Source organism: Anser cygnoides, chromosome 19, assembly GCF_040182565.1.
Source record: "Anser cygnoides isolate HZ-2024a breed goose chromosome 19, Taihu_goose_T2T_genome, whole genome shotgun sequence".
In the NCBI taxonomy this organism is placed as follows: Eukaryota; Metazoa; Chordata; class Aves; order Anseriformes; family Anatidae; genus Anser; species Anser cygnoides.
Window position 1 is genome coordinate 6,335,243 of NC_089891.1, and position 24,005 is coordinate 6,359,247.

At 54.4% G+C, this 24,005-nt stretch overlaps 2 protein-coding genes and 1 long non-coding RNA gene across 6 annotated transcripts in view; 1 reads left to right on the top strand and 2 right to left on the bottom strand.

Moving 5' to 3' along the window:
* Positions 1-22,036, top strand: part of ACSF2 (acyl-CoA synthetase family member 2) — a 40,674-nt gene extending 18,638 nt beyond the window's left edge. For both annotated transcript variants that reach the window (XM_048064166.2, XM_066980257.1), the window contains 6 exons: positions 18,535-18,642; positions 18,767-18,918; positions 19,428-19,569; positions 20,891-21,001; positions 21,221-21,289; positions 21,375-22,036. In XM_048064166.2, the coding sequence (XP_047920123.1) occupies positions 18,535-18,642; positions 18,767-18,918; positions 19,428-19,569; positions 20,891-21,001; positions 21,221-21,289; positions 21,375-21,425 (633 nt within the window). In that variant the 3' untranslated portion in view covers positions 21,426-22,036. The remainder of the gene's footprint in view (positions 1-18,534; positions 18,643-18,766; positions 18,919-19,427; positions 19,570-20,890; positions 21,002-21,220; positions 21,290-21,374) is intronic.
* Positions 1,191-9,836, bottom strand: CHAD (chondroadherin). Of its 2 annotated transcripts, none has more exons than XM_013178906.3 (4): positions 8,790-9,836; positions 4,647-4,810; positions 4,283-4,428; positions 1,191-2,158 (listed from the first exon to the last, which is right to left on the bottom strand). In XM_013178906.3, exons 1-3 carry the CDS (start codon positions 9,561-9,563, stop codon positions 4,287-4,289), a joined length of 1,080 nt encoding a protein of 359 aa, XP_013034360.3. In that variant the 5' UTR covers positions 9,564-9,836; the 3' UTR covers positions 1,191-2,158; positions 4,283-4,286. The 2 variants fall into 2 exon arrangements, with proteins under 2 accessions (XP_013034360.3, XP_013034361.3); XM_013178907.3 differs by having other exon boundaries at positions 1,191-2,155; positions 8,790-9,835.
* LOC106034664 (uncharacterized) lies at positions 22,037-23,934 on the bottom strand. 2 transcript variants are annotated; one of them, XR_007163424.2, is made up of 4 exons: positions 23,792-23,934; positions 23,184-23,444; positions 22,876-22,950; positions 22,037-22,507 (listed from the first exon to the last, which is right to left on the bottom strand). It is a non-coding gene; the product is annotated as an uncharacterized lncRNA (long non-coding RNA). The 2 variants fall into 2 exon arrangements; XR_007163423.2 differs by having other exon boundaries at positions 23,766-23,909.
* Positions 23,935-24,005: the final 71 nt, after the last annotated feature.

The following is a 24,005-nucleotide window of genomic DNA, read 5'->3' on the forward strand; positions in this document are numbered from 1 at the left end:
CCAGAGCTGCTGGGGTCAGGTGTGGTGGGAACGGGGGCACGAGGGTGGGCTGAGGAGCGAAGGTGTAGAGGGGCTGGAAGGGAGGAGGGGAATTCTGCCTGTTAACTGCTGGGGTGTCTAGGGAGGAAGCCTGGTAAGAAGAGATGCTTCATTTAGTGTCATAAGCTGAGCTGCTGCCGGTGTATTTCAAAGTTTATAAACCCTTGTGTCTCCTCGTACATGCTGCAAGGATGAATGATCTGGGGAGAGGCGTTTCTGGTTTGTATTGGTGGGGGTGGCTGCGTGTGTTCGTTTTGCTGCAGAGCTGTCAGGTTCCTTTCCCCACCTGGGGCTGGATGCAGCTATAAAAGCTCATGCATGCCACGCGTTTGGGAGGCTGAACGTGGGAATGGAACGATCCACACACGCGGCACCAGGCATGGCACTGCCAGAACTGCAGCACGTGTTGGAGCACGTGCTTCTGTGCCACCGCATGTCCACGCACCCTCGGCCCTGTACACGAGCACCAGCGTGTCCTGCATGGGGAGGGGACAGGCCGTCCGCAAAGGGGCCCTGGCGCTCGGGGTGACAGGTTTCTCAGGTGCTGGGTAATGCTGCAGCCTGGGAGCAAATGGCTGAGCCAAAAAAAGGGCTTTTCTGTTTTGCTTTAAAGGAAACAAATTCTGCCTCAGTGCCACACCACTTGCAAACGCTGAGGAAGGATTCTGTTGTGGTGGCTGAACACGTGGGGCTCGGAGTCAGATTAGGCTGTTATTGTTGGCAAATCCAGCCCTCGCCAGCACCAGCAGCCTCGTAGGCATGACTGTGTGCTCTGGCGTGGACCAGGAGAGGCCAGGGCATCCGTCCTGGAGCTGTCTCAGAGGCAGCCAGAGTTTTTTCCTGGATGTGATGCTCTTAATGCTGAGCTGAAAACACCAGCCGGTGCCATCCCCTGGACTCTGTCAGATGACAGCCACCTATTTTTATAGTAGGCCGGAGTTTGGCTTCCCAAAATATTTTCAGACATTACTACAACCGCCCGGGACTCACTAGGTGTCACACATTCCTGCTTTGTAGAGAGAAAAATAATAAAGCCCTCCTCTCCCAAACAGTCACTGTGCCCATAGGATAAAGAGGATTAAGTCTATATTTGTACCGCCGGTCTCGTGTTACTTCTGAGCCCTCAGACAGACACCGGGAGACTTGTCGAATTCATCTTTGCAGCAAGAGCTTTATACAGAAGATGTACATAAGAAAATATACAATTTGATTTCTATGTAGGAAACGGAGGAGATTTCATCCTCTTAAAGGTCATTTACACTCAGTTACAGAGGAATAAATATACATATATTTATATAACTCTTTAGGATTAAAAAACACAGTTAAGTTGCAACTGTGGTATTGTAATAGCCGTGACAATAAACCACAGTCATCCTGGTGTCCTGCTAGATCCTCTGTAGTACGGGCAGAGAGAGGAGGAGGGGTGCTGAAGCGCGGTGCACACCTTCTCCTCTTGGACATGCGTGTACCTTGGGAGACCCCACAGAGTGGGAGGGAATCCAGTCTCAGCTTGCTTCAGTTTCAGCCTTTCCCAGTACTGCTTCACTTGGAGATTTCTGGCTGACTTAGGGAAACCGCTGCCTTTTGTAGCAAAAGGGCAGCTCTGTCTTAGAGCCACCGGGCGGTGGGCATCGCTTCACCTATCATCCTCAGCCCTGGCCTGCAGGGATCCCCTCCGGGGGTAGGCAGAGGAGTCTTTTTGCATGGCTTGAGACCAATTTTCCTGATCAAGCAGCTGGGGGAGAACGCTTCTGCCTTCCTACTTGCTTGTAGGATCAATCAAAACAAACGGATTGATCAGGGGTGTGGTTACCTTGCCTCTGGGAAAGATGACTGTGTTTTACCGGCAGGATCTAGCTTAGCTTGTCTTAGTATGCTCATGCGTAGTTTAGGTTTTTAAAATGCCTCTTTTAAAATACATAGATGTCGGAAAAGCTTGAGAAGGTGGATTCCATCCTGCGATCAGCAGAGAAGCGGGGATTCGGAGGAGGCTGGAGGTGTTCGGATATATCAGATATGTTTCCTGATAGGTAGGAGAAGCTTAAGGAAGGACTCGGAAGTCAGTAGTTTTCTGATGGTTGGAGTGACCGGTCACCAGGACAGGCCATACCAGGGCCTGCTAGGGGAAAAAAAAAAGGAGAAGTCCACATGTTTAAGGGCATTTCTAAGCACATAAATAAACTCAGAGCTTTTGTTTGTTTTTGTGTTCAGTGAGTGAGTGAAGCCCATAATTGAAAGTGAGGAATTAGCAGTCAAGAAGCCATAACAAGCTCCCACAGTAGAGGAGCTGTGTTAGTCCTGTCTCCAACCTCTTCTGCCAACTTGCTATCTGGCTCTGGAGTATCTGACCCAAAGTGTTCATAGCCAGCGAGCACTTCCTTTGTAAAGGAAGAAACCCGAGAGCGGTGAAATAAGATTAATAAGGGACTTCAAGAGCAGTGGATTATTTTGGTGCCCCAGTTCTGAAACTCCAGAGCAGATAGAGATTTTAGAAAGTGCCAAGCAGCCTTTCATCTGAAACGTGGTTCCTGTGCAGCGACCCAAGTCACTGTTCATCTCGGAAATGCGTACCTGTGTATGTAGAACACAGCTGGCAGCTGAGAAAGCTGCCTGGCTCTCAGGAGGTGCGCAATGGGGTCAGAGTTGCTTCATATTCCTGAAAATTGTGTCACTGCACTGAACTGGGTTTGTGTGCTTGCATTTTGGCACTCACACCTGAGGGTACCGAGCTTTGTCTTCTGCAAGACTGCAATAAATAGGTTTTTATTTCACTAACACTACTAAACTTGTTGGGTAAAAGGTGCTATAGGAGAGCCAGGTATTGTTATGGTTTTCTTACTCTTGTCATAGGGGATTGAACTGAAATTGAGTTCAGACAGGGAGAGAAGAAGGTTAAGAAGGGCCAGGTCTGTGAATAAAACACATTTAAGTATTGTGGTTTAGGAAACCGAAGTTTTTCCATCTTTAGTGCGGAACTTTACCCGCCCTATATGGAACGCCTGGTATTTCCATGTCTAATCCATAAAGCCTCTGGCACTACAAGATAAATAATCGCTTCAGGAAGGCTCAGAGCCGCTGGCACCATCCCTGACATTTCGGTCGTAAATTTACCTTCTCCATTCTGTTATGCACCTCCTTGGTGAACTGGGGACCAAACGGCCGTACCTGGGCCTTGGGCTCCTGTCTGGTCCTTTCCTATATGAGAGGGCACAGTGACAGCTCTTGTTCCTACAGTGCAGAGCAGGGTCTCTGTACTTTACTTAACAAATAAACAAAGGTCCCTTCCTTTCCCAAAAGCTTACAGATTTCCAGGCTCATCCAAAGTCCTTTGGAATCCATTCAAGCTCCAAATCTAGTCCCGGGATGGGGAAAAGAAAAATGCTTGGGGTGGAGTGATGACAGTTGTGGCCTTCTTGTGGCTCTGTGCTCTGAACTGAATGCTTAGCAGTTTCCAGTTGTTAAAGGTGTTTGCGTGATACTTTTTCACAGTTTGTGTTTGGATTGGTAGATGTCAGCAGCTCACCGCTCGAAGGGAAGTCAGCCCTGTCTCCTGAATCACCCTCTGGCCCAGAACACCTTATTCAACGGGTATTTACCGTCTCGGTCCTCCCCATTCTGGGACCTTCATTTGAAGGCACCAGCCTTTGTTTATGAATACCTGAGTGTCTTGGACAGACCGGTAGTTGTTAAAAGGCAGGTGCTGGACTGGGAGCTGCTCCTCCTGGAAGATATTTGTGTTCATATGGAAGACGTGGGCTGGGCGGCCTGGGGCCAGATTTCCCAGCCTTGTCTTGCCCTGGCTTTTGAACCAGACCTGGGAGGACCTTCACTAGGGCAAAAGGCTGAGCATCTCCTCTCAGTTAGGAAGGTAAAGTGTGTATTATCCCGTCTCAGGGTTGGAAGTGGGCTAAATCCACCCTTCATTTGACACCTAATTACGTGTTTCACCCTCACTTGCTGCCCCAGGCCTGTCCTTAGCTTGGTGTTTGCTTTATGGGCTTGACTCCCTCCCTGGTGCTCCAGGCACGTTCTCTGCTCTGAGAGCGTGTGGAGTCCAGCACCTCCCAGGAGATGGAGCAGCTCTGAGTGAAGCGCCAGCAGGTGAGTTTTGAGGCAAATCTGAGCGTTATTGCCATCTGAGGCAAAAATCCCAGTAACTCTGGTGGCCCTGGGGTTAGCTGTGTGCCCGTGTGAGACGTGACTGCGCCCCGTCGACAGGGAGCGGTTCTGTGAGCCCTCTTACGTGCTTAATGGCGGCTTCCCTTCCTGGACCTCTTGGTGGGCAGCTTGCAGGCGCGCAGGGCAGGGGTGTCTCTGATGGACTGCCCCCGGTACTGCGCAGGCGTGGAGCACGTGTCCTCCGTGCGGGTGCGGTTGCCCTTCAGCCACCTGGGACACGAGGAGGAAGAACACGGGGAGCTTACAAGAGGCACGGCACGCCAAGAACGCTGCGCACACCGCGCACACACGCGTGGCAGGCTGGGGAGAGCTGCCGGGCAGGCAGGCAGCAGCCTTCGGCAATCCCCTCCTGCCTGGCACAGCCTGGGGGACCCTGGGGAGACAGACCCCGAGGAGGTAGGGGAGGGAAGACGCGAGTGGTGCCGTACTTGCGCAGATGTGCCAGCTGGCAGCTGCAGTGCCAGGCGTTCCTGGAGAGCGTCAGGGTCTCCAGCTTGTCGAAGGGGAAGTTGCGGGGCAGCTGGGTGAGCCGGTTGTTCTCGACGTGAGCGGTCTTCAGAACGGTCACACCAGCAAACGCGTTGTCTGCAAACTAAACACAGGTTTACGCTGAGCAGCGCTGAGTTAGAGGAGGGGAGATGTTTTCCCTGGTTCTTGAGTGCTTCCATTCAAGATTTTCAGTGGCATAAGTGTGGAGAGAGCAAGCGCATGGGGCGAGGCGAGAGTCCTGGCTCGCTGGAAGCTCTACAGACCTAAGGGAGAGGTGTCATGCTTGGGGGGTTCCCAGACAGTCTCCTACCTGAAGAGGACTACATCCCAAAGCTACATCCCAAATCCATGCAGGATTGTCTTTGCAGCTACACCCCTAAATAAAGCGGAGTCTGCCAGTCCTCTCTGATTTTTGAGCCATCCTTCTCCGTTCTAAAAGAAGGTATTTTCTGGGTATATTCCTTTCCAAGGCTGGAAACCCTCCCAGTGCCTGGTGCCTGCCCTGTCCTGGAACGGCTGAAGGAGGGAGTGTTTGTGGCGTCTGAGGGGCCTGTAGACTTTGGCAGTGCCCAAGGGCTCCGAGTGGAAAGTTACACTTGGCATCAGAGCAGTGCAGAAATGGAGGCAGGTTTCCAGCACCTCAACCTCCTCCTTTTTTTTTTCTCATTTCTAGTAGGTTTTTGCAAGGGATGCTGCAAGACCTGTCTTTACTTGATTAATGGGTAGCCTTTAAGGGAGGGCTCCCCCTGCTTAAGCTTTGCTTGGCTGTGGCCCCAGCTTTGCAGCCCTCTCCTCTCTTTTCCTTCAGGCCTCATTTCTGTTTTTGTTTTTGTTTTTTGCAGCCAATGGTTACTCAGGTTGGAAAGTTTCTTCTTGAAAGCAAACCCCTCAACGCAGACTTTCTTGGAGGTGATGAATTAGAGATGGGGTTGTTGACACACGACCTTGGCCACGACAAACCACTCCTCCCTCTTTCTCAAAACAGGGAAAAGCTTTCTCAAAAACGTAGAGAGGAGGTTCGCTAGGTCTACCAGAAACCCTCAGAGTCCAGGACCTGGGCTTCCATTCCTGGCTAGCTCACACGCTCAGTCACACTTCAGACAGGACCATCAGGGTGTGTTCAAGCTCTCTAAGCTGAAAAGCTTGTCGGAGGGAAATTGCTATTTTAAGCCATGAACTTCAGCGATCTTCCAAATTAAGCATCATTGGATAGCTTTAGAGCTTAGCTAGGAGAATCCCAAAGGGCTGTAGCTGTTGGGCAGTCAGCGCTGCTGGCCTCTGGGGGCCAAAACTGGGCTGGTGGTGGTGGGCTTTACTGTGCTGATAGTGAGATGCTGACATGCTGTACAGCGGGGTGGTAGCCTGGCTGCCCCGGCGTTGTGCTGGGTTGGACAGTGGGGTGCTCTCTCAGCTGCTCGTTCCTCTCCCAGCCCCTGTGCTTCCTGCCAGAGCGGGCATTTGTGAGAAATTGGTGAATTTCCCATTATCTAAATGGAGGATTACTGTCGTAATTTCTTTTGCGATGACGAGAGGGTGCAGGTAAAGCCTGCAGGATCTGCATGACCTTGGTTCCTGTTGAGTTAGGCAGTGGGTCCTGGCCCACGCGATGCAGCCCCCAGGTGACTGGGGACAGGGAATTCGGTGGTTGTAGAGCTGCAGAGCAGCCCAGGGGCTATCCTTGTTCTGCTCAAGTGCCAAGGAGGCTGTGACAGTGTCACATGGAACAGTTTTGCACTTGATCAGCTATAAAACTTTGCAACCATGCAAGGAAAAGCTAAGGACGTTATTTTTATGAAGGAAAAAGAGCTGCAGTTAAGACGTCAGCAGCACTTAAAGTGATTTCCTAGGTCATGTGGCCCCTGTGATTAGATGTCTGCTATTAGATGTCTACAAAGTTTGCACGTGGGCCATTTGGATATGAGGTCTGCTGAAGTTTAGAAGTGAAAGCTCGGAGCTGGCATGGGGACTTTGTTTTCTTGAAGGGAGGAAAAAAAAAAAAAAGGCGAGCCCAGAAGCTGCAGAGGCCATCACTGGTAAGTGTTGATCCAGTAAACTGGTGTCTTATCAGGCCACTGGGGAGGAAAGGAGGCACCTGGCTGTAAAAGAGCCCTGTCCCCAGGTGGTCACTGGAAAGAAAGTCTTTCTTGCTAGCTAGAATTGTTAAACCTTGCTTTCTGGCCAGTCCTTATAAATTTCTATGCAAACCTCTGCAATTTCTTTGGGGTATCAGGACCTTTTCCAGCTCTTTTTTGGCTGTTGCATAATTGTGTCTTGAGTCCCTCAAGCTCTGTTATGATCTGGGATCGTGCTTTGGGTTAGAAGATTCAGAAAGAAAGGTGTTTTCCTTGACTTGACAGAAGCTGCAGACACCATCAAAGAGCAGATCATGTTTGTCTAGCTAGGAGTCTTGAAGGCATACTGAATAAGGATTGATAGATATCAGTGCAGTTCCTTGATCCGTTCTTATATGAATATTACAGGTGGTCTTCTAATTGACCAGACCATTGCTACACAAGACAAGATTCATAGACTTCAAGTTTTGCTGATGCTCCTTTGATGGAATCGAGGGCACTTGATTCTCTGGAGCACCCCAGCACCGTGAGTCAGTCAGATTTCTTCAACACAAAACTCGGGACCCTGGTGCCTGTACAGCTGGTGGGACATCTGGGCTGTAACTTTTGACTTGTGCATGATAAGACTGCCTGGAAACTGAGTCTACGAAAGTGATGTGACAGCACGTGTAATGCCCCCCCGAGGGAGGTCAGCAGGTTGGGTTTAGGTGTTGGGGTTGGTTACTGCCATCCTGGAGAGGTTAGCACTGGGAGTGGGCAAGGGCTTAAATACTGACGGGCTGCACCAACCTGTTTTAGCTAGTGTCGCTTTCCACCTGGGCAAGCTGTAACTCCTCTTCCTGAGTTTTCTGTGTTCCCTGTGAAGCTCTGGTGTGCTCTGTTTGTGGTAGCTTTCAGTGGGTTTGTTCTTTGACTTACAGATGATGTCCTCACCCCCCGAGACCCTTCGAGCTGCCCTTTGTTGCCAAGAAATTCCCTATTTCATCCCATCTTTCTTCGCACAGTGGGTGTTGCTGTGCTGTGAAGTGCTATCCTGCCTTACCTGGCTGCTCTTTGTCTTTGGGCTTCTTGGCCAAGCATCATCCCGGGGAGAATTGCTCTCCTTCGCCCGCAGAAGCACCCTCCCTTTCCAGCCTCGCAGGGTGCACCTGGGCTGTCAGACTGCCGTAGGGTGCTGCTCTTCTTGCACTGTGCTCCTCTCTGTTCTTGCACTGCTGCCCGGCATTTCAGAGGTCCCCATGCCAGCAGTTCCCTGGGTGCGATGCCCCCTGACTATGGACCGTGCTTCCTCACAGAAAAAGAAGGGGGTTGTTTTGCCAGGATACCTGAATGTCCCTCCTCCTCCCTAGTGGGAACAGGGCCCCTTTGTGAGGTGCTGCGAGAGTTGCTTTGGAGAGAGCATCAATAAACAAACCTTCCTTTATAATGTGTAAGGTTGGAAGGCGGGGGGGAGGTGAAGGTGAAGGTTCACGTGTCTACCTGTCTGCAAGGCAGGAGTAAAAAGCTTCTGCTTGCATCCCCTCCTGAGGAATCCCCCCCTCGCAGCCAGCTACGGGCACCCAGCTGGACGGAGGAGGCTGGGCAGCTCAGCTCTGCAAGGTGGCAGTGCCCTTCAGCCCCTCGTGTGCAAGGCAGATGCTTGGCTCTCATCCCATGCCCCAGTCCGGGATGCTGGAAGGTTGCCGATTGTCCTGGAGCACCCCGAATACTTTCCCAACGACTGGTGTGACCTCCAGCTCAGGAGGGAATGCGTTGCCTTTCCAAGGAGTTTGATCAGCCCCAGATAATTTGGGTTTGCATAAAACAACCCACCAAAAGGGTGGGGTACATCTCTCATCCCTCGCTTGGGCTGGGTAAGGGTTTTTTTCAGCCATGCCTTGCTGTCTGTAGGCCCGGATCCCCCCTCTCCTCTGCAGACTGGGGGAGGGACAACGAACTGAGAGCTTCGGAAAGGAGAGAATCGAGCCCCATGTTTCCCATCCAGAGCAAAGGGAAAGAGAAAGGACTCACCTTTTTCAGTTTCATGTTGTCCAGGTTGAGAGTCTGCAGGTACCGCCCGAAGGACTGGAAGGCATTGTCGGGAATGACCTCGATGGGGTTGTGAGAAAGCTTCAGCTCCTCCAGCACTCGGAGCTTGCTCATGGCATTCACGGGGTAGCTGCTCAGCTGGTTCTTGTCCAGGTGGAGCACAGCGAGGTTTTCCACGTCCTCCAGGGCCCCAGGCAGGAGGTTGGTGAGGGAGTTGTCAGAGAGGAAGAGCCAGCGCAGGTCTTTAGCACCGCTGAAGACCCCTGGTTTCAGCTCCTGGATTTTATTGCTGCCTAGGTGCAGGATAAAGAGGTTAACGAGAGGGGAGAGGAGCCCTTTGGATAAGTCTGGGATCTTATTCTGGTCCAGGTACAGGTAGGTGAGCTCAGACAGGTCATCAAAGGCTCCTGGCTTTATGACACTGATCTGGTTGTCGGTGAGGTAGAGGTAGACCAGGCTCTTGAGCCCCCTGAAGGCTCCCGTCGAGATCTCTTTGATCCGCGAGCCCTGGAGGTGAAGGGACACCAGCTTTTTCATGTCCCGGAAGCCGTTGGTTGGCAGAACGGGGAAATTATTCTTCTGCAGGTTGAGCAGCCGCGTTTGCTCGGGCACCTTGGGGATCTTCTTCAACCCAGCGTTGTCACAGATGACGTGCTGCAGGTCTCCGCCGTGACAGTGGCAGCTCGGGGGACATGCGTGCACGATGCAGGCGAGACACGCCAGGAGGACACCGAGGAAGAAGCCCGACCGATTCATGGTCAGATCTGGAATCGGTGTGGCGGGAAGAGAAGCAGCAGGAGGAGGAGGGAGATGGGTGGGAGAGAGAGAGTAACTGGGTTTGCAGCATGCTGAACACAGCCCTATTTATAATGTTATTAAAAAGCAAAATCCCTTCCCACAAACCGCAGGCAGCAGCCAGTTGGAAGCAAGTGGCTTTGGGAACTTACTGCGAGCTTAACCCCTTGGCACCGGGCGGAGGAATGTCCTCGGCGCTGCCGGGCTCCACTGCAGCAGTAGCCACGCAGAGGTAGTTTTTGCAACAGGGAGGCAAATGGTCAGGAAGAACAGACGCAAACCTGCTCGGTGGGGAACCTCTCCGATCCCTGCTGAGCCAAGTGGGGCCCAGATCTATCAGCGGGGGAAAAGCAACCTGTTCCGCTTGAACGGCAGCCTGAGGGTGCCCAGCGAGGACCGCGGCTGCTCTTCGCAGTCACCTCGTTGTCCGTAGGTGGTTGTCCTTGTGCTGAAGCTTTCAGCAGGCTCCCGGGCTGTGCGGTGGCGTAGGTCAGTTAGGGGAGAAGCACTTTTTGGGGGGAGAAGCACCTTTTCCTGTTATCACAGAGGAGGGGTTCTGGAGGATTTTGTCTCGCTGATTTCAAAGGAGTTTGCTTGAGCAGGGACTGGAGAAGATGGGAGAGAGATGGTGTCATGCCAGTGGTCAACAGCACCGGGGGTGCTTTTGCAATGCAAATTTGGGTTGAAGACCTTCAGATCTAGGCTGACCGAGGAGCTGGTCAAGAAAGGGAGCACGTTTATTGTTCATTGCTGCTGTGTCTTCCCCATGGGGTGTGACACGAGGGGGGGTTCTCAGCACGTGGAACCGGGGAGCAGTGGCCATTGCCTTCCAACAAGGGACGGGGCAGAGGCAGAGCCCGCAGGGAAGCGGTGGGGCACAGGCTGGTGGACGTGACACTGAAGGAAGAAATGCCGGCCGGTGGTGCTGACGGCAGGCCCGACTCTGGTGAGGTACAGGGCAGTGCTCTCAAGACGAGGCTGTGGGCAGGGAAAGACTCAGGCATGGGTAAAGGGATGGAGAAGCTGCAGAGCAAGGGAATTGCAGCAGGGACCGGGGCCGTGTTGGCGCCGGTCTTGGAGGAGCCGTTGCAAGACGTCGAGATGCAGAGGTGTGCTAATGCACGGGATCTCCCCCACTCTCCCGACACAGACATTCAGCAAAGCAGTTAAAAGCCCCAGCGCCTGCTCCTGTGAGTGCGAGGGGAGAGATCCAGGAGTCGCGGGGTGGGGTTTGGAAGTGGAACATTTTGAACTGATTTGCAGCCAGTTCCTGGCTGTAGCAAACAGCTGGGAGCCGAGCACATAACTGCGAGCTTGTTGAGCTCGCTGCTGCTCAGCCTGGCTGCGGAGCCCCAGTGGAGCTTTTGCAGAGGCGAGACAGTCTCAAGAAAGGGAGGAAATCCAAGGGCTGCCTTAGGACACAGACTGGCTTATTCACAGAGATTTCTGGGTTTTTCCATTGTTGCACCGAGGAATCAGCCAGCGCCACCGAGCATGCTCCAGACGGCGTTATGCAAAGGGCCTGGCAGCCCCAGCTCCGGCGGCAGCTGTCAGTTCAAGCGGCGTTTTCGCTGCATGACTAACGGGGGGGAGAGAGAGGGCTTCTGGGGTGTGAATGTAGGTGCTGGCGAGCCCGTGGGGCAGATGGGATCGGCTGAACGATGATGTAACGGGGGACCTCGGTGCAAACCAGGCCGTGTCAGCCTTCCAGTATTCAGTCCTGACACGCAACGCCCTGCTGGTGAGCAGCTGGGGCCTCGCTGCTCGCTTCAGCGTGAAGCAACTCTCCCTGCCCCGTCCCCCGAGAGGTGCTGTCACTGTGGGACCGCCGGGCTCCTGCCGCAGGGACCTGCTGCAGCACCGACTGCTGTAGTTACTGCAGAATTCAGAACTCTCGAGCAAAATAATGCTGATCAGTATTTTTGCTTATGCCTGACTCAGTAGCTGCTGAGTTGGGCACATGCTTTGGCCACTGGAATCTCTCTGAGTGTCTTCAGACCTTCGAGGCAGTGAAAGAAGGCGTGCACAGACCCCTCCGTATCTTCCTCCTTTGCTCCAGGTTGATCAGGACTGAGAGTGCCCCTCCAGTGCATGCCGTTAGTAAAGCCCAGACAGGGAGTGGAAAAGAAAACAATTCACCTCTAAAACATTCTCTTTCCACTGACTGATTTTTCTCTGAGCAGGTTCAACTGCCTTAGTCTGACCTGAAACCGTTTGTTGAACAATTCCTGAAAGTTGTGTCCCAGCTCTGCTGTGCAAGAGCAACTGATCGGTGAGATTTAAAGTTCAGGCTGTTTCTGTTGGACAGTGAAGCTAGGAAGTGGATCTGTGCTTCCTCCCTGAGCGCAGCTGATGTTTGATCCTTGGTTTTCTTATCCCCTTGCAAAGATTTACTGGCTGACAGGTTACCATTTCTGCAGAGATTTCTGCTAGCCTGGGTCAGGTTGGAGCTAAAAGCTGGTGAGGTCCTTGCAAACTCCATCCATAAATGCATTCCACCCACGTGTATTTCTAGAACAAGACCCCTTTCAGAGGTCAAACCAGAGAGACCTCAAACCGCCCTCTATTCTTTCTTCCTCCAAGGATAAATTTCCCGTTCTTTTACCCTTTATCTATTTGAGGGTTGAGGTCGCAGGCTCTGGGGGACGGGGAGCCTCTCTCCCCGCATGGATACGCGTGCTGTGGCTGGAGGGGTCAGGCTCCGGACTCAGGTAAGCGCTGCGTTTCCTCGTGGTGCTGCCGTGAGGTAGTTGCCCTGATGCTGTGCTGCTGGGAAGACGTCCCTGCCCCGGAGAGCTCCCCGCCAGCCCCGTCAGCGCAGCAGCAGAGGTAGGAGGATGCTGTGTTATTTTTGGTCCTGCTGCGGGGTGGCAGCAGGGCAGTGCTACTGGGGGAAAGGTGTCTGCTTGTCGGCTCCGTTTCTCCGGGCACAAATGTTGAATAAAAGGAAGTTCTTTCCCCTAATGTTTTTCATTTCCATGCCTCGGTGAGCACATTCCTGTGGCGGGAGCCGGTTGGCATCTGCCAGGACTGGCACCTCGCCTGGCTGCGGGGAGAGGCCCCTGGGCTCCCAGCTGTTCGTGTTTTGAGCTGCTCGCTGGCAGGGCCTGGCCTTCCCCCGCTGGATTTCATAGCCGTTGACTCGGGGATGAGTCAGGCCGGCCAGCAAACATACAGCGATCCTCAAAAGCTCGCCTGCGCCCCGCTCGTGTCTCGTGGGTGGCTTGCAGCCTGGTGGTGACAATGGCAGCAGTGTCAGCGTTCCCCCTGCAGGGGCAGGATGCCGCAGGGACCTGGGTCCCGGCCAGCCCCGTACCTCGCAGCTCCCCCGGGACCAGTGCTGCTGGGACATGGCAGAAGAGGCGGGATTATCCCGCGATCCTCTCTTTCTTAATTGATTAACAGTTCTGCAAACACTCACAGTGCCTAGTCATTTGCAAACGTTGGCCTCCCCTCCTCTCCTTCTTGGAGGCGTTGCGGGCTGAGCAAATAAATACAGTGTTTGAAACAGTACAAATATAGATTTGGGGTGTTGCTTTGCTGCTGCAGGTCAGGGCTGTTTTGATACAACATTGGAGATGGTCTTTTCCATGTTTAATCTTTATTTTTGTTAGCATTAACAATTCTGGTATGTAAAGACAGCTGCACATGTACTACTCCGTGTTAAAATATTCCACTGCTTGCTTAAGCCTGATTCTGCAGCTTTTAAGGGGATCCAGATCTAGTTGTGCATGTCAATGCGTATCAGTAGCAATCACCTTGATGTGGCACCAGTGTATCTGGCCTTGGGGCCCAGGCTTTCTTTTTTTGGCAGGAGGAGATCTGCCACCTGATCACCCACTGCACGATGCCCTGGGCCTCCCCTGGGAAGCTCCTGGTCCTCGCTGCCTCCCCAGCCGTGCTTTGTGCCCCCCAAGGCCCCGGCCATCCCCAGATGGGCGCTGCTGTGCCTGGCGCTGCTCTCCTCTGCACGCCTGCGCGCTCTGAAGAGCGCTGCAGCTCTCTCCAGCAGCACGCCACCACCGATCAGCCCCCCTGAGGCTCCTGACTTCCCCAAATGCTCCCCAGCCGTGAGTCCGCGCTGTTCCCAGAACAGAAATTCAGCTCCGCTCGGTGGCAGCGTCCCTGCTTGTCCCCGGCCAAAGCGAGACCTCGCCGTCCCATCCCGCCCCACCTTGCTGCTGGGGGAACTGGCAAGTCGGTGGTTCCGGTAGCTGCACAGGCTGTAGGAACGTGCTGTGAGAATATTTAAGATGGTAACCTCTTATACGGCATGGAAACAAGACACCGGGCTTCCAGCCGTGTCTTCGGGGGCTGAGCTCTCCCTGTCTGCGGGGTGTTCCCCCCACACCGAGGTTTTGGGCCAGTTTCCTCCTCCAGCAGCTCTGAGCATTCAAATACCCCCAAACCAGTGCTTTTCCGCCTTTGCAAGGCATTGTTTCTTCATGTTCCCTCTCTCTTTTTCCTTTCACTCCACTTTCCTAACCGCAGCGGCACCCCAGCACCAGGGGGAGTTCATCCCCTAGCAGAGGCCTTCCCTCGAGCCGCCAATAAAACACCGAGTTCCTGCACGTGCCTTTGCTGGTTGCCTCTGGGCAGTGTTTCTGCAGAGCTGGCAGGGCTGTGGAAACACTTGCAAGCCTTGAGACTTCTGATCAGCCTGGAAAGAAGAGGGGAAGCTTTAACTGCAGACCGCAGGGAGCAGTTTGTACGGGAGTGACTGTGCAATCACAGGAGGCCGGTTTTCAGCGGCAGCCTGCTGGCCCCCGCTAGCTGGGTTGCCGTTTTTGCAGTGGTCTCCTCCCGAGGCAAAGCCGTTGCGTGCATCAGCACAAAGCCAGCGCTTTGGGCACCTGGTATTTTTGGGAACTTTCAAAGCCTCATCCAAACTGGGACTGCTTGGCAGCCCTTCGTGTGGGGAGAAATGCCAGCGGGGTGGCCACCCTTGGTTCGTCCTACAAGACCTGCTTGTTTGTGTCCTGATGCTTTGACACAAAGATGGTACTGTTGCTGTGGCAGGAAATGAAATCTCGATGTGACACAGGCTGGATATGATCAGAAGTTGTTTTTGCAGTGGCAAAGTTGACCTGAAGGTTCAGGAATATTCCGATACAATTTGGGATGGTGGGATAGCTCCAAAGCAATGAGATAAACGCCCCCAGGGGACGGCAAAACTCAGGGCAAGTGAATGGGGAAAGATCACTGCTCGGCTGAGAACAGTTTGGGGCCGGCTGCTGAGGGAAGGGCTGCAGTTAACTTTGGTGGAGATATCTGAGACAAAACACTCAGCGTGGGTTTAGGAATAATGAGATCCATCCGAAATGTTACGCTGAGCAGGGTTCAAAGAGCTTGTCCGAGGTCCCGGAGCACATCTCTCGGGTTGTCAGGCTGCTTTCCGTTGTTTGTTACGCCCTCTTTGAAGTCTGAAAATCCCTATTATTTCATGGTCAATTTGCTTCTCTTTTCTGAGGCCAGTATTGTCTTCAGCGAAGCTCGGTTTCTGTGCTTTTTAGTTTGGTGGTTCGAGTCCCGGAACCGTTCTCCGGGATGGCATAACCAGAGGGGGGTGACGGGGGGCACGAAGCCCCATTCGGGTCCAGAGGGTTCCCCTGCGGGGCCTTCGCGTCCTGCTGCCGAGCCGGCCTTCCACTCCAGTCCCACCCGGCGTAACCCCTCCCGGGGTGCTGCAGTGCTCAACCTGCCCTTTTCTTGCAGCCTTGGAGCAGCAGTCGAGCGCAGGGGAAGCGGCTGGTTTTATTGCCATCGAGTGCTTGGGAAAACTGATGAGCAAGGAGCTGGTGAGGCTTGTTCCAAGTTATGCAATAAATAAGCGGCGCGGCTGGGAAAAACCCCGGGTCTTCAGAGTCCCCTCTCCACCCACCAGCTCAGCCTGCTGTCCACATGTTTACTAAGGAGACTGGAGTCGGATTGTTTTTATTTTTAATTTTTAGACGCTGCCTTCTTCGGGCTGTTTTGCCTGTTCCACAGTGGCCGCTGTTTAAACAGTGCTCGCAGGAAATGTTTTTGAAATGTGCTTTAAAAAACACCGTTCTGTTAAGACGTTCTTTTTACTCCCAGTTTAGACAGAGACTTCGGATTCACAGAGAATGAATCTCTTGTCAGGAGGAACAAGTTAGGCAGCAGTTTGTTCTGGAGCTGTCCTTGTCAATGCTGAAGGCAGGATTGATCAGCTCACCGGGCGCTGGGAGGTCACTTGCAACCCTAACAGTAAAAAAAAAAAAGGCTTTAAAGTCAATTCTATTCTGTTCTCTCATAGCTCCTCTCAAAGCCAAGAGTCCGAGCCGGGCTCTTTGCCACCTAAAAGCTTTGCTTTGACACTAGATATAGCTCCAGTGGAAATTATGGATCTGATGCAGAAATTACTGGGTGAGGTTTTCTGGACTGAATTACACGGGATGACAAGGCTAGATGAGCATTAAGTGTCCCTTTGGGTCTTGAAAACTCTGAATCTTCGTGGCTATCTCCAAGCTTAAATTGGCGTGTGGGGTTTTGTGGAAGCCTGGTTTCATCTCGTGCTGACACAAGCTGCGGCTGGGCTGGAAGGAGCCCTTGGAGCAAACGCCACGCGTCCGATGAGGCGAGGGAAGGACAGCAGAGCGCCTGGGGGGGCTTGCTTCAGCCTCTGCCTGGACCCAGGGCGCACAGACGAGGAAAGCGCTATCCAGAGAGAAATATTGTCTGAAGGGAGGAGAAATGCAGGAGTACAGGAGCACCATCGTGGTGTCCAGCTGCGGAGCAGTGCTGGCTGCTGGCGGGGAAGGCAGGGAGCAGCAGCAGCCCCAGCAGGGAGCTCGAGGTGGAGGTTTCAGACCCGCACAGCTCCTTGGGCTGGGTCAGGAGGCGCCCGTTCCCCTGGGGTCACTTCGGCCGCGGGGCTTCTGGCGACGCCAGCCATGCCACCTCCAGTCTTGAAGGCGCGAGAGTGTTTATGGGGACAAGCCACAGGGCACGGCACGGATCCCCAGCGCCCAGCCGTGTGGCTGTGCTCGCGGTGCACGGCACGCCGCCAGGCAGCTGGCGGAGCCGGCACGGCCGCGGCACCCGCAGCAGCGCCCTGCAAGGGATCAGCGTGCTGCTGCCTCCGATTACAGTGCTGGAGCGACCTGGGGAGGCAGAAGGGGTTGAGTCAGGGTTTGGCCGGGATCCTGGGGCTGATATCCCAATACATCCAGCGGAGTAAAACAGAAAAACAAAGGCATTGGGATTTTTAATAAGCGTTTAAGATCTTGGATTTGTGTCTCGTCAGTCATTTGATCCAGCCACAGGACTTATATTAGTGGGTGGAAGCAAAATCCTTTCTGAGCTTTAAACGCTGTAGGTTTCCTCCCCGCCTGCTAAGCTATCATTACGTCTGGTAGAAGCCTATTTACAGTCGCTCCCCTCGGGCTGCCAGGCTCCTAGCAGAGCAGTTTGCACCAGATGGTCCCTGCAGCATCCTGGAGACGATCTCCTCCAGATCCCTGGCTAAGAAGAGGCTCCCACAAATCTCCAGCTCAGATTCACGCTGACCCCGGTGTAGTCGAACAAGAGCATCAGACGTTACGGCAGGCTGTGCCCAGCATGAGCCTGGAGCAGCAGAAAGAGCCAAGCGCTCCCCCCAGCATGATGTGGAGCCCGGTCAAGACGTAGGCATAGCTTGTTCGGGATGCTCCACCACAGTCCTTTTGTGAAGTGCCTCGTTAGTCTGAGCACGGTGCCTGGAGTTTGGTGAGCACCACGCAGAGCCCTGATGGTGTCCCCGTGCCCTTGCAGCCCGGTGGACCCCAGGCCGTGTGCCCTAAGGGCAAGGGCCCTGCTGCAGTTCAGTGGATCGGAGCTGCTCGTGTGTCAGTCTGAAGGCACGGAGGAGAAAGGAGCAAACACTCGTACATCAGCCCTTTCCCAGCCATGCTTCCCCAACAAAGCAGCCACCGGTGCTAACGCACAATGCGCTGAGTGAGTTGGAGAGACCAGAAGAGTGCTCCGGCACGTCCCACTGCTGCCACGCAGCTTCCAGAAGCTGGAGGTGAAGCAGCAGTTCCAGCGTGGTGCTCTTGGCCGCAGCTCGGAGCTGCCCAGAGCACTTCTTTCCTGGCTCCTGCCATCTCCGAGCTGCTGAGCTCGACGGGCCACTGAGTTGGGCATAAAGAGCTGGAATTTTCCTCCCAAGGAGAAGTGACCTTCAGCCGAGGTGACTCGGTGCCTGCCGCTGGGATTAGCGGTGAGGGAGGTTTAGCAGCGAGAAGCTTTTGTCCTGCTGTGAGGCTTTCGATCTGTAAATGCAGCTGCACTGAGCGCCGTGCAGCCTCGTGATGCCTGTAGGAGGGTTACAGGAGCTGATGTCTGCACAAAAGGATCTGGAGCAAACAGCCGTGCGGTGGGGCACGTGGTTTCCCACAGGAACCCGCTGCTGGCTCCAGGCTTTTATCGAAGTGATGTCCAAGGTGCCCCGAGCTGTAGAAGATGCAAGGTGAACTCAGCACCTCCAGCAGATGGCCGCAAGGGCACAAAGGCAAGTTCAGTATCTGGCAGGGAGTAGACAGGGCAGGGCTCGGGGAGACACACGGAGGTTAAAAAAGAGGAGGGCAGGCTTGGCCTTCCTCCAGGAAAAGTAACTGGGTTGTCAAAAGTCAATGACACCCCAAGTGTCTTGGGTGGGGGATCTGGAGAGCAATGATGGAGGACGCCATGGCAGGCAGGCGCGGTGCTTCTGCAGCCTCCTGTCTGCTCCAGGTGTCTTTCTGGCAGGAGTGACTGGTGAGCCAGGAGGGCAGGTGCTTGATGGTGAGGTGCCCTGAATGATTTATGAAAATGTCCTCTTCCTATCCAACCCCCATCCCCCTTGTGGTCATCGTTAGCTTCGTCTTTCCCAAGCCTGGAGCTGCGCTGCCCCCTTTCACCTTGAGGCATGCTTCTTTTCTCGTCTTTGCAGGTTGCCTATGGGACCACAGAAAACAGCCCTGTCACCTTCATGGGATTCCCCAACGACAGCATTGACAGAAAAACCAAGACGGTGGGATACATCTTCCCCCACACAGAGGTGAACAGGACCCTCCCCGCTTGCTCCAGGTCCTCCGTCTGCAGCAGACCCAGTGCTGGAGTTGGGGTGCCTGCTGTAACGTTTGGCTCAGCACCCCGAGGGCCCTGCTTCTCCTCCTTTGTAGGCAAAAATTGAGGATCCAGAAACGGGGAAGCCCGTGCCTCTGAACACTGCTGGGGAGCTTCAGATCCGCGGCTACTGCGTCATGCTGGGGTACTGGGACGACCCCGAGAGAACAAGGGAAGTGATCTCCGATGATAAGTGGTACAAAACGGGGTGAGTCTGGAAGCAAACCTGCTCTTCTGAGTCCGTCCTGCAAGGTGGCGCTGGATGGGGATCTAGGCACACACGAAGGGTTTGGCAGGGACTTCCAAAGTGGGGAAAACTGAGCAGATTTAGCGCTTTGATCTGTCGGTCCCTCTCCACGAAACGTGAGAAGTGCTTCCAGCACCTCGGTGCAAACTGCTCCTGGAGGCTGGGACACGCTTTGTGTGGTTGCGCTCCCTCCAAGAGGTGCAGGTCTGGGGTTTGTGCAGCAGAGATGAGGATGGCAACAGCGGGAGTGTCCTCCCCGTGAGCCCTGGTGTTTGTGGAGATGCTGCCAATGACTGGAGGTTGTAGCGGGAGCTCTCCGAGCTCTGCAGGAGTTTATTCCACGTGGTCAGATGGCATCTCAGCCGTTACCCACCAGATAACCAGACCTGTCCCCCAGAGCAGTCTGGCTGGGCGTACCAGTCATTGTTCCACCTCTCCGGGGTAGGGTGAGGACTGTGGTGTCGTTGCAGGGACATCGCAAGCCTGGATGAGCACGGCTACTGCAGTATTATCGGCCGCTGCAAGGACATGATTATCCGGGGAGGAGAGAACATCTACCCGGCAGAACTCGAGCAGTTTCTCCACACCCATCCCAAGGTTGAGGAGGTGCAGGTGAGTGAGAGCGAGCGGGAGGGGGGGAGCAGCAGTGGTTTATGTGGTGGGAAGTCTGTACGCAAAGATGCCTGAGACTGCTTCCTCTGTTCTCAGCTTCTCCTTTAGTGTAATGTTGTCTGGCAGCTGGGAGAGCCAGGAAGGGGCAGGCAGAGCTTCTGGGTCTTTCCTCTCCGTGGTACGGGGTGCACAAGTTCAGGCAAACTCCTTGTGCAACAGCTTCACATCTGCGGAGCAACGGCTGCCATTCTTCTGTTTTTAAACTGCCTGTCCACTTTCATAACGCTCTCTGAAATTCTTACTTGGAAAGCAGACTGAGAGGACAGTTTTTACTGATAATTAATTACTCTAAGCTCCTAAATCAAAAAAAGACTCCTCCAACGAGTCCCTGGAGATGAGGAGTTAGACTCAGTTTTATCCGTTCACAAGACAGAAATGATTTGCAACGTTGAGCAGCTGCTCCCAATCTGCTGGGATTGTTTTCCTCCAGGTTTTGTGCCAGACAAGTTTCCCCATAAATAAACCAGTTATTTAGTAAGTGTTGTGCTTGTGCCAGGCTAGCATCTCTCCTTGGAACAGTCCCCGTGCAGATGGGTTGCAAACCAGCCCTGTTTATGTAGTTTCTAGGGCCTTATGTCACTGCTCTGGACTCAAAAGGGTTGACGTGTCTCTAGGATTTCGAGATACTGGTTCAAGGCAGGGGATGACAGTAGGACTCTGGTGAAATACCGTGAGCAAAATTGAGAGACGGAGCTTGGGAAGCCCAGCCCCTGCACGGAGCAATGTGATGTGCCGGTGTCACAGGCAGTGGTGGGCTGAACGCTGCCGTTATAAGGGTTCCAAAAAATCCCTTCATTCTACCTCATCCCTCGCCTGCCATTTCATCTGGAGATCCCAGAGCAGGCAGCTGAAGCAGTCTCCCAAGTCTCCTCGTTGGTTATAAAACCTGTTGCCCCATATTCACATTTGGGGAAACGGCGGCACAAAGAAAGATGACGGGCCCCTGTTACGGGTCTGACTCAGCCCTGATTCCTATCGCTCTGCAAAAGCAAAGGAAGGTGCTGGCGTCTGGGTGCCTGCTGTGACACATTTCCTCCAACAAACGGCAAGGAAGTCCTTCCGGGAGGCTTTGAAGGCGCGCAGAAAGCTCTAGTGGGATTTTTAGCAGCCCAAACCGCCCCACGTACAGCCACCCAGCCCCTGCCCGGGCATCCTGCGGCGCTGAGGGTTCGTGGGCCAGCACACACACCCTGCAGGCACAGCGAGCCCGCGGGAGGACAGGGATGTCTCCAGGGTTCTCACGTCCTTCTGTCCCACCCAGGTGGTTGGCGTGAAGGATTCGGTGATGGGAGAAGAGGTCTGTGCCTGCATCCGCCTGAGAGCCGGGCAGAACTGCACCGTGGAAGACATTAAGGCTTTCTGCAAAGGGAAGGTAGGTCTCGCGCTCCTGTGCGCCCAGTTGTTCTGTTCCCTGCCAGAGCATCACACCCGGCAGCAGCTGGGGATTTGCAAATGTTTTTGCAGATGATCTGCAGCGTTTTAGAGCAGCTGGTGATCCGGTTTGGCCACCGCACAGCGGGTGTTACAACAGCGCGCGGGCTGGATACGCTGCTCCTGGCAGTTTGTGTAGCTGTTGGCTTTCTCTTCCCAGATCTCCCATTTCAAGATCCCCCGGTACGTCGTGTTTGTGAATCAGTACCCGCTCACCGTCTCGGGCAAGGTAAGAGCTGGGCTGCGGCAGGGAGGAAGCCATGGCCTCCTGTGCCGTCTGCTGTCTGAGCCTCTCCACCTCCACTTTATTCCAGGTTCAGAAATACAAGTTGAGAGAGCAGATGGAGAAGCACCTTCAGCTCTGAGCTCAGGAAGGCAGAATTAAAAAAAAAAAAAAAAAAAGGGATAAATCAGACTTGCTTCAGCCAGCTTTATGTCTGCTTTTCACCTGTGCCTCAGGATCAGCGCTGGAGGGCTTCTCTCCCTGCCATCAGCCTGATGGCACTTTTATGTTAATAAAACAGAGAGCCTCTTTTTCCCAGTTAGGTTTGTTTCTTTGCCAAAAGAAATACTGCGGTGTGAGGAAGGGATGCTTATTTCTGGAATCCTGTCCTGTTACTGTAAGACCTTATGGAGGTTCTAAAACCTTGTGTCTCTTCGAGCAGCTTGGCTACAGACATTTCAGAGGACTTTGTAGGCCTGAACAGATGTCGGTAAGATATTTTTACTGATATTTTAAGTCACAGCAGCCTCACACAGTGAGTACCTTCTCTGCTTGGGTGCTGTTGAGATTCATAGGTCATGTAACATTGCCCGGTGAAACGACACACCTGATAAACTTGAAATGAAGGGCAGGGGCTTTAGAGAGAGAGATTTTACGTAGGAAGCGGCTCCCTACAGCTGGCTGGAAAAGCTAGCCCCATTCCCAGGCCTCGCGGGGGCCTTGTGACCCACAAATAAACTTCTCCAACATAGATTCGGTGTTGCATATTTTTATTGTTTCGGACAAGACAGACGGTAAGCATTTTACAGAAATACCAAACTTCCTGTCCCATCGGAAGTGCAAAGCAGAGAATACCCGGGACAGCGTTTTTACGGGAGTTATTTGGTACCTCCCAACCATGAAACACTGAGGCGAGGAGTTGAAGAGCGCAGCTCCTCTCCCTCCCGCCCTAAGTGTCCCACCCCAGCTGGGACGCAGATAACATTGCTGCCAACTCTCACCGGCCTCCTTTTCTGTCTCCCCCCGTTTCCTTCCCAAAGACGGTGAGTGACAGAGCCTCGACTTCCAGGCTGGTGTTCTCTTTGCTGGGTGATGAGAAATGCTGCGCAGGGGGAGACATGCGGTGTCAGCGAGGTCTCTGTCTTGGCTCTCCAAGCTGGGCTGTCGGCTCTACCCATGGAAGCAGACCAATCGGACAAAAAGACCTTGGTTCGTGCTTGCTTTCTGAAAGAAAAGTGTGCGAGAACGTTAGCACCAGGGGCTGGGCCTGTGCTGCTGTCACAGCTCTCCGGAGCGCACCGTTTCAGATAGTACCCCACCGCGGGGCTGGTGTCAGCATGCTCCACCACTTTCCCTCTGCCCACCCTGGGCTAAGCAAGCGAAACTCAGGTGTTAGGATCCTTGCAACCCCTCCTGCCTGGAGGAGGAACTGTAAACCCCCCCGGAGGAGGACTTTTTCCCTTCCTCTGCTTCCCCCAGCATTAACCGAGGTGCAGGACGGGCCGGCTCCTAACGAGAGGCATTTCTCCTGTGCCTGTTTGATACCTTCACCTGCACAGCCCCTGGTCCCCAGGAGTGCCCCATGTACTCACCCGAGTTTGGGATCTCCGGGTTTTGCTGGTGCGAATTGAAGTCCAAAGCAACGCTGGCTTGTGTGGGTAGAAGGTCTGCAAAGAGATGCGCCGAGCGCCGGTCACAGCCAGCACGGGGGGTGCAGACCCCCAGGGCCCCCATCCCCGCTCCCAGCAGCGGCAGCGTCTGCGAGCACAAGCCCCGAGCCCGGCGCTGTCCCTGCCCTGAGCGTTTCCCCTGTCCCGCAGCCACCTCGGAGGCTTTTGAGGCAGCTGCTCTCCAAGCGCAGCTCTCCGGCCTCCTGCAGCCCCGCGCCGCGAATACTCACCGAAGGAAAAGGGTCGCACGCCGCAGCTCGCAGCATAGCCTCAGCGCATGGGCTCATGCGCAAGCTCCTGGGCTTCTGCACAGCCCGTGCCCGTCTTATAGCACTCGCGGTAAGCTCGGAAACTCCCAGCAGCGGGGACTCTTCCCAGCATGGCGAGGGTTGCGTCAGCGGTGCCTCTGAGACACCCGCTCCTGGCCTGGGAACAGGAATCTGCGGCGGTGGCCTTTGCGAAACTCCCTTTGTCACGGGCGTTTTTCATCGCTATTAATAGTGAAATGGAGAAAACGCAATGCCTCGCGCCGTCAGCGCCGGCTTCGCGCTGCCCCGAGCGGAGGCTCTCGGGAACACGGAGCCGGCTGGGGGGTGGAAACCCTCTTCCTCCTCCGGCAGCCCGCGAGGAGCAGCCGGGTGCCCAGGGAAGTAGCTGTGGGATCGCGGGGCTGGATGGGGCAGACGCCAGCCCCGTCCCCAAACCTCCCTGCTGGGGCGCTGCAGGCACCCCCCCAGCTCCATCCTCCTCTCTCCCCGTTCCCCCTTCCCCATCGCCCTGGCCCCCAGCACGGCCGCATCCTCGCGCCCCACCTCGGGGCACCCCGCTGTGGGCACACCTCGGGGTGCTGCCCCCCGCACCCTGCCCAGGGGCTTTTGCCTCCTGACGCGGGGCAACCAGGGAAGGATGGAAACTGCGGGTACTCGGCAGAGCTCCGGGGCAGACTGCGAATCGCTCGCTGCAACAAACCGGGGCGACTCCGAATTCAGCTTAAAGTCGCGGAGTGACTCCGAATTGGGCTCAGAGCCGGGGAGAACACGCCCCCCCGAGCA

Excerpts from the sequence above, each read along its gene's own strand:
- CHAD (XM_013178906.3), bottom strand. The coding sequence starts at position 9,563 with ATGAATCGGTCGGGCTTCTTCCTCGGTGTCCTCCTGGCGTGTCTCGCC. Across the intron at positions 4,811-8,789 it reads ACAACATGAAACTGAAAAAG|TTTGCAGACAACGCGTTTGC; the intron begins GTGAGTCCTTTC and ends ACCTGTGTTTAG. Across the intron at positions 4,429-4,646 it reads CAGCTGGCACATCTGCGCAA|GTGGCTGAAGGGCAACCGCA; the intron begins GTACGGCACCAC and ends CTCGTGTCCCAG.